Below are 13537 nucleotides of genomic sequence, written 5' to 3' on the forward strand. Positions count from 1 at the left end.
AGTAGTATTAGGTGAAATAACAGGTACTACATCTCCTCTTTATTTGTAGGATCATGAAGAAGAACCAGTGTCTGAAATTCAGGGCCTTCAGTCAGACCAGATCAACAGTGAGGTGAGAGTGAAGCACGTTCACAGTCATTGTAATCACCAGACACCCAGCAGAGCTCCTGCTCAGTGCTCCATTTTACTCTAGTACCCTGCATCTCTGCCCCACATCTCCCGTCTCTCAATCTTGCCTCATGTCCCCTCCTCTGGTCCATGAGCCTCCTCCTTTCCCATGCTTCCCCTACATCCTTCCTCTCTATCTGTCTCTCACTCTATCCCCCTTCTAGCCACTGTCAACCCCTCTCTTTCTTACTCCCTTTGTCCAGCAGATTATGGATCCCTTCTCTCTCTTTACCCTAAACCGTTTTTCCTACCAGCAATGGCTCTGGCACAAGGAGTGACAGCACATCCTCCAGCAGGGCAGGATCTGATGGCTGAGGGCAAGCGAGATGTTTAAGAGAGTACTAGCTGCAAGCCTCTATGGAGGCCTAGGAATCATCTACAAACACATTTTTCAATCTGGTTCATTTCAGTTGCCTGAGAACTGAAGAAGAAAAACAGTTAAAACAGTTGAAAAACAGTTATCAATAGCAATGCATGTCTAAAGATAAGCATCTTGTACTTTAGATTTGTTCTCTTTCCTCCATCCTGGGTTGTCTCATAAGTTCACAAACAGTCTTATTCACACATTTTCCTAATGTCTGGTGAGAACTGCCGAGACTTGCATCTTAACAACTCACTGAAGGCAACTTCTTACAATTTTCAGACAAAAATGTTAATCCTAAGTTTTCCACATCCACATCTGCATGATCTAAAATGAAGTTCTCACATCGCCATCATGATTTTTGCCGTTTGATTCTTTCAGAGAAATGGGCACCAAGATGATATTTTGTGTGTGGCTTCCTGTCCTCCTAATCTATTAGCCACATCGAGTTACGATGGTGATGTTATCCTGTGGAATCTGGTGTCTGGCCACATCCTTTCTCACCTTAACCCCTTAACCAGCTTGCAGCTCACAGACGGAACAGGTGGGAAAGGTTATTATTGCACTTTGTTCATACCACAGCACAAACATTTATGGTATCCCTGATAAGATGGTAGCCGTGCTCTTAATCACAACCAGGCTTAAGATGGGATATGGTAGCAGTAAAGCATTTCCTAACTAAATCACACAGGGGCCCTTTTACAGAGCAGCAGTAAGCCCAACATGGGCTTACCGTTCGCTCTTTCGGGACTAACGCCGGCCCAATGCAGCCACTGGCAGCAGGGCCGCCGAGAAGCCACCCCCAGGGCCACGCCATCGAGGTCACCGCCGCCGCTCCCCCTTCCACCCCCCCCCCGAGGTCACCACCGCTCCCCCCCACCGAGATCGCTGCAGCCATTGCTTCCCCTCCCCCCCCCGAGGTTGTTGCCGCTGCTGCTCCCCCCTCCGTCCGCCACCGGGCCGGGCCCACTGCATTGACATCGGTCTCACCTCCCTTCGGCCCTCCTTCCCTCCCTGTGTCCCGCCCTCGTCTGGCATAACTTCCGCGAGGGCGGGACACAAGGAGTGAAGGAGGGCCGAAGGGAGGCGTTCTGCTGCCTGCAGCGCTGCTTTCACAGAGGTGAGACTGCGATTTCAAAGCAGGGGGCAGACGGTTGACGACGGAGGGCGGGTGGGACTGCGGCGCCGGGCCCCCTGCTTTGAAATCGCAGTCTTGGAGGCCCGGGCCTGGGGAATTTTGTCCCCCTTGCCCCCCCCCCCCCCCCCAGCAGCTATGACTGGCCACTCAGAGTGAGTGCAATTTCCGGGGGAAAAAGGAAACCCCCGGAAATGGCTTGCACGGTGGTAACCCAGTGGTAATCACCGTGTGCTGCCTGGGTTAGCGTGTGAGCCCTTATCGACACCTCAATGGGTGGTGGTAAGGGCTCCCCTTCGCATGGCCATGCGGTAACAGTTCTTTTACCGCATGGCTATGCGTGCTTGGGAGATTTTTACAAGCTGTGGTAAAAAGGGCCCTGGTGCATGGGAAAATCGGCCCCTGCTGCCAGCGCAGGGCCCTTTTTCCCGCAGTTTGGTAAGGGTGGAAGCCAGATCAGAGGTTAGTATGGGCTGTTTCAGAGGTTTCATGGCTAACATCTGAGCTGCTACTGAAAAGTATAAGCAAAATCAAATGAATAAATGCCAGCTGCCTGACAGGCACATATTTTAAAATAAGTTATATATTCATTGGAGGCTGGTGGACAAATAACTTCTCTGTTTATTTTGAAAAATGCACTGATAGTATATTTGGTTTTGTAGACTCATGAAGAAGGTGCTACAGCACCGAAACATGGCTGTGTTGAGTCAACCTTTTATAATAAATATATTACATTTTATTCAAATATACGTCTCCCTTATTGATTGGAAAAAGCCTATCTTCCCCTACTCTCCCCTTTTTTCTGATAGTATAAAGCCCAAACTCTGAGTGAACAGCCTGAAACTATCCTTCTAATATGGAACCGGGTTTGGGGTGGAGCAAGGATGGGCTTTAAAATTATAGCGATGATATTGAGCTGCTTTCCAGACAACTTACGGGATAAATATTCAGACAGTGGCAGTAAGTGATTTTTAGCAGCCACTGGCTTTACACCTGATACTCAATGCCAGGCTATGGCTGGGTATTGGACAGTCATAGCAGGTTCAATGCAGCTTACATAGTATATACAGGTACTTATTTGTACCGGGGGCAATGGAGGGTTAAGTGACTTGCCCAGAGTCACAAGGAGCTGCCTGTGCCTGAAGTGGGAATCGAACTCAGTTCCTCAGGACCAAAGTCCACCACCGGCCCTTGCAGATCACCAATGTGGCCGCGCAGGCTTCTGCTTCTGTGAGTCTGACATCCTGCACGTACGTGCAGGACGTCAGACTCACAGAAACAGAAGCCTGCGCAGCCTTCTACATGGAATGTTGCTAGTGGAATAGCAACATTCCATGTAGAATCTCCAATAGTAGCAACATTTCATCTAGAATCTCCAGTAGTAGCAACATTCCATGTAGAATCTCCAATGGTATCTATTTTATTTTTGTTACATTTGTACCCTGCGCTTTCACACTCATGGCAGGCTCAATGCAGCTTACATGGGGCAATGGAGGGTTAAGTGACTTGCCCAGAGTCACAAGGAGCTGCCTGTGCCGGGAATCAAACTCAGTTCCCCAGGACCAAAGTCCACCACCCTAACCACTAGGCCAGTCCTCCACAGCCAAGTGAGATTTATTTTAAACTTCGTCAGTTAAGAGCTGTTAGACAATTATTTTTTCCTGAAGATTATTGGGTTTTTGTTCAAGCAATAATTTTGTCATATCTAGATTATTGTACTGTTTTATAGTCAGGTATACAAATTAAAGTACAGAATAGATTGCAGTTAATTCAAAGTACAGCTGCAAAACTGATTTACGGAGTTAAAAAAATATGATTATGTAACGCCATTGCTGATTGATTGTACATTGGCTGCCTGTTGTTGCACGCATAGAATTCAAAATTGCTTGCATGGTTTTTAAGATTACTCATGGTTTATGCCCTAGTTCTCATAGACAAACAATTATTATCCATACCTTCTTTCAGAACTTCTTCCCAATATTGTTCCACATTAAGTTTGGCCTTTCCTACAGTTAGAATGTGTTACTTAAAAAATGTCATGATAGTTTTAGTTACCGATCTGTCATGATAGTTTTAGTTACCGATCTAGTAGTTTATGAAACTCTCTTCCAGTATCAATACGGACATTGACTAACTATTTGGTCCTCCGAAAATCATTGAAGACTTATCTGTTTAACAAACATTTGAATGATTTTTGATATATTTTAGACTTCCTTATAAATTAATTTCTTGTGACCCGCTTTGATTTTTGTGCAGATATAGGCAGGATACAAATACACGTACGGTATGGAATGGGCAAAGATAGAACTGTGTTTCATGAGGTCCAATCTGTTTGGTTACCTTATCCGATTAAGTGCCGAATATCGGCACTTAACTGCATAAATGACAACTCTGCCCTGACTCTGTATATCTATATAGATAAATAGATGGAGTTCTCAGGTGGGGAAGGCATTAGACTTCAGATCTCAGAGTGAACATTTATGACCAAACACTCTGCAATGTGTCATTTACTGATGTACCTCTTCACTCTCATCTCTCCCTACATTCCTCCCCGGGAACTCCGTTCACTGGGTAAATCTCTCTTATCTGCATCCTTCTCCTCCACCGCTAACTCCAGACTCCGTTCCTTTTATCTGCACCATATGCCTGGAATAGACTTCCTGAGCCGGTACGTCAAGCTCCATCTCTGACCATCTTCAAATCTAAGCTAAAAACCCACCTTTTTGATGCTGTTTTTACATACATAGTAAATGACGGCAGAAAAAGACCTGCAGGTCCATCTAGTCTGCCCAACAAGATCAACTCATATGTGCTACTTTTTGTGTATACCCTACCTTGATTTGTACCTGTCCTCTTCAAGGCACAGACCGTATAAATCTGCCCAGCACTATCCCCGCCTCCTTAACTCCTAACCCTTATTCACTTGTTCAGAACCCTTATTTTATCATCCACACTTTAATATTCCCTTATCTCTTGTCTGTCCTAATTAGATTGTAAGCTCTGTCGAGCAGGGACTGTCTCTTCATGTTCAAGTGTATAGCGCTGAGTACATCTAGTAGCGCTATAGAAATGATAAGTAGTAGTAGTAGTAATGTCGAAAGATCAATCCATTTAGTTCTGTACAAGACAATTGATAGATCTTATAGCTATCCTCTAATTTTATACATGCTAGATTGGGGAAAATAGCCTCGTTCTGCTGGTGGGTTTCATTGCCAATAAGATGCTATCTCTAATTGCTGTCCTCCAGATGATTTAATCGTCCACAAAGTTATATTTCTCCATTCAAGGACGAAATGGAAGAATGAAGCAGCTTCACTGGTGGCCAGTGGTCCAAGAGGTAAGGCAGAGCTCAGATGATAATTAAGATGTATGAGAGCGGAGCTATCCAGTTATATATGAGGGATATGATGCCACTCCTGGGCTTCCCATTCCAAAACATCTTGGGATAGTGTAGAATGCAGGACTACAGTTCCCAGAAAGTTCAGGGACAGGAGTAAAGAAAGCCAGAACTGACGTAGTTAGTTGGAAGGTCTGAGGAAAATTTCAATTTGGGTGGAATTGGATGCCCACCTGTAAGTAGTTTTCACAGGATTTGGGTCTGGAAGGAATACTTAGGTGACACCTCCTGAGATTCTGCCTAGGGATTATATGATGATGCCTTTATTAAGAGAGGGTTGCCAGCAACCATGAGATCTGATCTGGACTTCAAGAAGGTCAGAAACTAAAGGTGGATTTGATTTGTTTGAGCTGGAAAGAGATTAGGTGAGATCTGAATCAATGAAGGCAAACCCAGTACCCAGAGGATAGAGTCAGCCTCATCCAGAGTGTAGACTTGAACAATGTCGGTTAGGAATATACAAACAGACCTACATATCATCCATGTGTGGCAACCCTATGAGTGCTATCTCATATCTGTTGAGAATCTGCTTAATATCACTTATTTCAGATTGAATGTGGTCTTTCTGAAGATGTTCAGACAGGTGGCATTAGATCATGAATTCATCAGCTCTGGCAGTGGTTCTCATCCCAGTCCATAGACATACCCAGTCAGTTGAGTTTTCAAGATATCAACAATGAATATGCTTGATGTATTGCCTTCCTTTGATGAAACAAAAAAAGTACAAATGAGACCTCAAGACTGGAGCAATGAAGAATCCTTTAATATAATAGACCCGATACAGGCCATGTTTCAGCGCCAACTGTGTCTGCCTCAGGGGTCAAGTAGGTACTGTCAGCAGATATTTATATTATATATTTATTGCATTTGTACCCCACATTTTCCCACCTTTTTGCAGGCTCAACGTGGCCTACAGAGTATGGTTATGATAAAGTCGTTACATGATTTAAATACAGTTGATCATAAGCTGAGGTATAAGAGGATTTAAATGGAAAGGTGTTAGGTAAGGTCGTGTGAGAGGTGTTTTTGGTGTACTTGGGTGGTTTAAGGAATGATTTGTTTCATTAAGGATGAGTTTTGTAGGCTTTGTTGAAGAGATGTGTTTTCAAAGCTTTGCGGAAGCTGGTTAGATTGTTCATGGTTTTCAGGGCCTTGGGTAAAGCATTCCAAAACTGCAAAATAAAATCCAAAAAAGGTCATTCAAACAACACTGCTTGTCTCAAAGGTGGCGGCTTCAAGCTGAGATCCAGCACCCTTCCCTGTGGCCTCCTCAGTTGGCACAGAAACCCATCCCATAAGTATTGCCATACTGGGAAAGACCAAAGGTCCATCGAGCCCAGCATCCTGTTTCCAACAGTGGCCAATCCAGGTCACAAATACCTGGCAAGATCCCAAAAAAGTACTAAACATTTTATACTGCTTATCCCAGAAATAATAGTGGATTTTCCCCAAGTTCGTTTAATAACGGTCTATGGACTTTTCCGTGTCGGGTCTGTTACATTAAAGGATTGTTCATTGCTCCAGTCTTGAGGGCTCAATTGTACTTCTTGTTTGTGTACTTTTGGACCTACCCTTTGATGCAAATCATTCTCATGCACATTCATTGTGGATCTCCTAAAAGCTGTACTCTGCTGGGTATGTCTTCAAGGGCAGGTTTGAGAAACTTTAAGCTGTGGAACACTTTGAGTTTCATTTCAGTTTGCACCAGGCAGTGAGTGCGCAGCGATATGGAGCTAGATTCTATTTATGATGCCTAAGAATTCGGTGCCGAAAAAAATATGCCTATGTGTATTCTATAAACTTCGCCTAAAGTTAGGCAAGGTTTATAGAATACGCCTAAAATTTAGGAGTAGTTTATAGCAGGGGCTTAGCCAGACTTCGACGGGAGGGGGGTCCAGAGCCTCCCCCTGGTGCCACTGCCGCAACCCTCTCGACCCCCCTTCCCGCTGCGTACCTTTGCTGGCGGGGGACCCCAACCCCCGCCAGCCGTCCTTTTCTCGGCTGCGCGGTATTGCTGACCCCCCCCTTCCCGCTGCCAGCCCTCTCCCATCACGTACCTTTGCTGTTGAGGGACCCCAACCCCCGCCAGCCGAAGTCCTCTTCTCGGCTGCGCGGCGTTGCCGAATGATCTGATCAAGTTTGAATCTGTTTCTGTGCGTGCGTCTGATGTCCTGCACGTACAACGTGCAGGACGTCAGACGCACACACAGAAACTTAATCAGATCATTCAGCAAGCAACGCCGCGCGGCCGAGAAAAGGACTTCAGCTGGCGGGGGTTGGGGTCCCCTGCCAGCAAAGGTATGCGACGGTGGCGGGGAAGGGTTGGCGGTGGGGAGGGGGTCGAGAGGGTCGCGGTATGGGGGTCCAGGGCCAAATCTACAGGGGCCCATGCTCCCATGGCCCCAAGCTAGCTACGCCCCTGGTTTATAGAATACGCCCAGTACCCATTTCCTGTGACTATATTAAGTCGCGGCCAACTAAATCCTGATGTAAATGCCGACGTCTAAATTGCATGCGGAATGGGCCTATTCTATAATGTTGCACGTAAATGCTAGGAACTCCCACAACCCACCTATACCCCTCTCATGGCTATGCTTCCTTTTCAAATTTGCATCTTCGAATTTACGCGCATCTCTTTATAGGACACGCTTAGAAAGTTGTGCACGTAAATCCTATTAAAGCCAATTAGTGGCAATAATTGCATGTTAAGTGGCAATTATCAGTGCTGATTGGCTTGTTAAGCCAATTAAGTTGCACACGCAAAACAGAATACGACCAGATTTGCGCATGCAACTTAGGTCGCACTATATAGAATATGGAGGATGATGTTCAGACTGAACAGCTGCTTATTTTGGTTACAGACTCACTGTGACCCACCGCATTACACAGTGCCTTTACAGCAGTGATTCTCAATCCAATCCTCCGGGATGCCCAGCCAGTCAGCTTTTCAGGATATCCATAATGAATATGCATAATAGATGGGGAATGTTTCATTTTAGACCAATGTAGTAAAATTTTAGGTATCACCCTGGATAATAAACTTTCCACGGAACCACAGATAAAGTCACTAGTTAAAAGTTCTTTCTATACTATTTATACTATGAGAAGGTTATGGGCTACGAAGGGCAACGAACTTGATAAAGGGGATGGGACGACTTCCCTATGAGCAAAGGCTAAAACGGCTAGGGCTCTTCAACTTGGAGAAAAGACGGCTGAGGGGAGATATGATAGAGGTCTATAAAATAATGAGTGGAATGGAATGGGTACATGTGAATCGTTTGTTTACTCTTCAAAAATACTAGGGCTAGGGGGCACAAAATGAAGCTACAAAGTAGTAAATTTAAAACGAATCGGAGAAAAGTTTTCTTCACTCAGCGTGTAATTAAACTCTGGAATTCGTTGGCGGAGAATGTAGTAAAAGCAGTTAGCTTAGCGGGGTTTTAAAAAGGTTTAGCTGGCTTCCTAAAGGAAAAGTCCATAGACCATTATTAAAATGTTCTTGGGGAAAATCTACTGCTTATTTCTAGGATAAGCAGCATAAAATGTATTGTACTTTTTTGGGATCTTGCCAGGTACTTGTGGCCTGAATTGGCCACTGTTGGAAACAGGATGCTGGGCTTGATGGACCTTCGGTCTGTCCCAGTATGGCAATACTTATGTACTTATGTAAATATTTGCCAGTAGAATTATTTCGACTGGTGGTGCAGTCTTTGATTCTTAGCGAGCTGGATTATTGCAACATTATCTACTTGGGGTTGCCAAAATACTTGCTGAAGAAAATCCAGACTATTCAGAATGTTGCTGTTCATGTAATCTTCTCACTTAAGAAATCAGATACAATTACGGATTATTTTATTAAGCTTCATTGGTTTAATGTTGAGGCGAGGATCATTTTCAAATTAGGATGTCTTTTGTGGAAGATAACCCAGGGTATAGTACCACAAATACATGATTTCTCTGGTATGTTGTTCGCCAACAGGACGATGGTATGATACTCGCAAGCAGCTCATATTTACTTTTCCAAGTCTCGGAGGTATCACTTCCAAGAAACTTTTATCAGGTTTATTTGCATATCAGGCGGCTAAATTCTGGGAATGTTTACCACCAAGTCTGAGATTTTTACCCAGTTATGGCCTGCTTAAAAAGAATCTTAAAATTTTACTGTTTAATAGATATGTGATCAACAAATAATTATATAAGTACATAAATATTGCCATACTGTGACAGACTAAAGGTTCATCAAGCCCAGCATCCTGTTTCCAACAGTGGCCAATCCAGGGCACAAGTACCTGGCAAGATCCCAAAACAATACATTTTATGCTGCTTATTCTAGATATAAGCAGTGGATTTCCCCCAAGTACATTTTAATAATGGTCTATGGACTTTTCGTTTAGGAAGCCATCCAAACCTTTTTTAAACCCCGCTAAGCTAAGCACTTTTACTACATTCTCTGGCAAAGAATTCCAGAGTAGTTTTCACAGGATTTGGGTCTGAAAGGAATACATAGTTGGAAATTTTAAGAATGAGTTGATCTTTTTTTTCCTTTGCCAAATTGTGACATCCTAGGCGAATTGTGTCCTATTGTCTTGCGGTAACCCAATGTGAACTGTTTAATATGGTATTAGCAGGCTATAAGTGTCTTAACTGTAACTGTAGATGAACATCCTGAATCCTGAAAAACTGTCTGGCTGAGCATTTCCCAAGGGATGGTTGAGAACCCCTGCTTTATAGCAGCAGGGTAGGGTGCACTTTACAGTCTCTCTGATCAGTCATATCTGTTCTAGGTCGCATTACGTTCTGGAATCTGTTCAGAGGAGGCACAGTATTCGCTTGCTTTCCTGGAGTAAGTATTCTTTTGCATTCATTTTGTCAGAATTTGTATTACTTCACTGCTAATCTTTAATCATAAGAACACAAGAAATGCCATAATGAGTGAAATCATTTTGAAATTTTCTGAAATATGATAGCGAATTACAAAAATGTGTGTTAAGATTAAAAGAGAGATAATGAGAAGAAATCATACACCTATGGCGGCATGGCCTAGAGCGGAGGAATGGCCTAATGGTTAGTGCAGTGGGCTTTGATCCTGGCAACTTGGGTTTGACTCCCACTGCAGTTCCTTCTGACCTTGGACAAGTCACTTAATCCTCCATTGCCCCAGATACAAAAAAAACTTAGATTGTGAGCCCTCAAGGGACAGAGAAAGTACTTCCCTATAATCAGCTCCTCCAAATGACACACTGATTACAACAAATTACTATTCTACCTAAGAAACGTTATTCCGTTATTATACTTCCTCTTTGTACAAAGAAAACTCAATGCTTAATCCTCTCCTCCCAATATTCCATATTCCATCCAACTACTCTCACCACTCCTGATATCACAATTCCTATATCCAGCATGAAAGTCCTTGGAGTTACATTGAATAAATACTTATCCCTTGAAGACCACGCAACATCCATCACCAAGAAAATGTTCAACATGATGTGGATGTTGAAACGTGTGAAACCTTATCTCTCCTTGAATACCTTCCGCAATTTGGTACAATCCACGATACTCACCCATGCTGATTACTGTAATAGTATCTTCGTTGGATGTAGGGCCCGGAACACGGCAGCTAGACTTATTTATGGGAAGCCTAGATTCGAAAGTGCAACACCTCTCCGTATGAAACTTCATTGGCTCCCTATTAGAGAACGAGTCAACTTTAAGGCCATCACACTAATCCACAAGATCATCCATGGAGTATCACCAAGTTACATGGTCAGTCTTTTAAATCTTCCATCCAGAAACAGGTCAACATACCTTAACCTGCACCTTCCCAACTGCAAAGGACTAAAGTATAAAACATATCATGCATCTAACTTCCCCTATCTGGGATCCCAACTCTGGAATGCTCTACCCAGATACATTCGATCAACTAGTGAGTACCTTCCCTTTAGGAAACTATTGAAAACCCATCTATTCAAACAGATTTACCCGAACGACTTGACCTACCATAAGCAAACATAAGCAACCCATCCATTTACCGGTTCATCTTATCATTAACAACAATGACTTAGAAATTACCTCCTACCAATCTTCTTACCCTCCATACTATTCCCCTACCTCTTCTTTATCGCTCTACGTCCTTACCTAACCTTTATGCCTCTATTCAGGAAATCTAGACTGCCCCAATTTGACTGCCCTATTTGACTGACTGTACACTTGTCCTTTAGATTGTAAGCTCCTTGAGCAGGGATTGTCCTTCTCTGTTGAACTGTACAGCGCTGCGTAACCCTAGTAGCGCTTTAGAAATGTTAAGTAGTAAGTAGTACCTATCCCTATCCTTTCTCTCATACCTCGTTTATCCCAATTACCCCTTGTTCATTTGTCCTACCACATACCTCCTTTGGTGCTTCTGATACTACAGATTGTATTCTCTTGTTACTATGTAAGCCGCATTGAGCCTGCGATGAGTGGGAAAGCGTGGGATACAAATGTAATAAACAAATAAATACGTCTGTATGCTGCACATGCCAGCATGTTTAAAAATACGTGAGATTAAATAAAAAAATACTACCAACAATAAAGAATGACAACTTGGATGCAACAGCTCATAGGCTTGCTTTGTTTTGAATGGGAAGGGAAACTGACGTATTGGTTTCAACTTTTTGACTTCATCCCATCTCCTGTTTTCATCCAACCTCCTTGGCAGTGGCCTCTGCGAGTCCCGAAAGCTGTCTGCTCTGTGTCCCCTGTGGCCGCGACAAAGAAAAAAAAAAGCAAGCGCGGGGCCGCAGCAGCCTTCAGGCGTGGGCTGTCGGCTCTGCTGGTCCTCTGCCCCTTCTGACGTCAACTTCCAGTTCCGGAGGCAGAGGACCGGCAGAACTGACAGCACATGCTTGAAGGCTGCTGCAGCTCTACGCTTGCTTTTTTTTGTTTTTCTGCCACTGCCTGCTGTCTGCAGTAGTGGTTCAGGTGGGAGGGAGGTTGGGATTTGCCGCGGCACCCCAGAGAGTTTGCTGTGGTGCACCATGGTGCACAGTTTGGGAAATGCTGGGTTAAGACATCATATCCGGTGATGGCATCAAAGGGGTTGGGCATGGTTGGGGAGTGGGCATGGTTTGGGAGCAGTGTGGGCCTGGCTTGGGTGTGTCTTCACTTCTGATTGGCTGAGAACCCGGAAGTGGGCGTGCCACCTGTCAAAATGCCAATGAGATACACTACTGGGATAGATGCAGGGTTCTAGGTATGAGGCTGGGGGCTAATTGTGGCAGGTGGGGGATAATTGCACTGGGTAGGGGTAGTTTTTGGAGATGGGATAGTTAAGCTCTGGAACTCTTTGCCAGAGGAGGTGGTAATACGGTTATCGTATCTGGGTTTTAAAAAAGTTTGGACAAATTCCTGGAGGAAAAGGTCTGCTATTGAGGCAAACGTAGGAAGCAACTGCTTGCCCTGGGATTTGTAGTATGGAATGTTGCTACTCTTTGAGATTCTGCATGGAATCTTGTCACTCTTTAGGATTCCAGAATCTTGCTATTCTTTGAGGTTCTGGAATGTTGCCATGATTTGGGTTTCTGCCAGGTACTTGTTACCTGGCTTGGCCACTGTTTGGAAAACAGGATAGTGGGCTAGATGGACCATTGGTCTGACCCAGTATGGCTACTCTTATGTTTTCTTATGTATGAGTTGGGGATAGTTGTGGCATGAGTAGTTACAGTGACATAGTTTTGGTGGGTAGGGTAGATGTAGGAGGTATTTTTGGGAGTGGTGAATTTCCATGGTAGGGCATTCAACATTAAGGAATCTTTCACATTCTCATCTTCCAATGTGGTATATATCATTCAGTGTACAAAATGCAATGAAGGCTGCTACATTAGAGAAACAAGTCAGATGCTAAAGAAGAGATTTAATTTACATAGACACCATATGAAAAATGCTAGTACCAACCAGGATGTCACCTCTGTGGGGCAACACTTTACAAAACCAGAACACTGTACCAGTGATTTTATGGTAAGAATTCTAAAAGGGCGCTTTAAAATAATACAGGAACGTAAGACCTTTGAAGTCAGAATGATTAAATATTTTGACACCCACCAGACAGGACTTACATAGTAACATAGTAGATGACGGCAGAAAAAGACCCACACGGTCCATCCAGTCTGCCCAACAAGACAAACTCATGTATATACCTTACCTTGATTTGTACCTGTCTTTTTCAGGGCACAGACCGTATAAGTCTGGCCAGCACTATCCCCTCCTCCCAACCACCAGCCCTGCCTCCCACCACCGGCTCTGGCACAGACCGTATAAGTCTGCCCAGCACCATCCCCCACCTCCCACCACCGGATCTGGCACAGACCGTATAAGTCTGCCCACCACTATCTTCGCCTCCCCACCACCAACCCCTCTTCCCCCTACCGGCTCCACCACCCAATTTCGGCTAAGCTTCTGAGGATCTGGGTTTTCTAGCCCATTATAAACCATAAAATTG

At 44.2% G+C, this 13537-nt stretch overlaps 1 protein-coding gene across 1 annotated transcript in view; it reads left to right on the plus strand.

The window, feature by feature from the left end:
* LOC115462710 (WD repeat-containing protein 49-like) overlaps window positions 1-13537 on the plus strand; it is a 169344-nt gene that overhangs the window by 120410 nt on the left and 35397 nt on the right. Inside the window, exons 17-20 of the mRNA XM_030192712.1 lie at window positions 50-112; window positions 911-1073; window positions 4912-5001; window positions 9846-9904. Of these exons, the coding sequence (XP_030048572.1) occupies window positions 50-112; window positions 911-1073; window positions 4912-5001; window positions 9846-9904 (375 nt within the window). The remainder of the gene's footprint in view (window positions 1-49; window positions 113-910; window positions 1074-4911; window positions 5002-9845; window positions 9905-13537) is intronic.

This window comes from Microcaecilia unicolor, chromosome 2 (genome assembly GCF_901765095.1).
Source record: "Microcaecilia unicolor chromosome 2, aMicUni1.1, whole genome shotgun sequence".
NCBI lineage: Eukaryota > Metazoa > Chordata > Amphibia > Gymnophiona > Siphonopidae > Microcaecilia > Microcaecilia unicolor.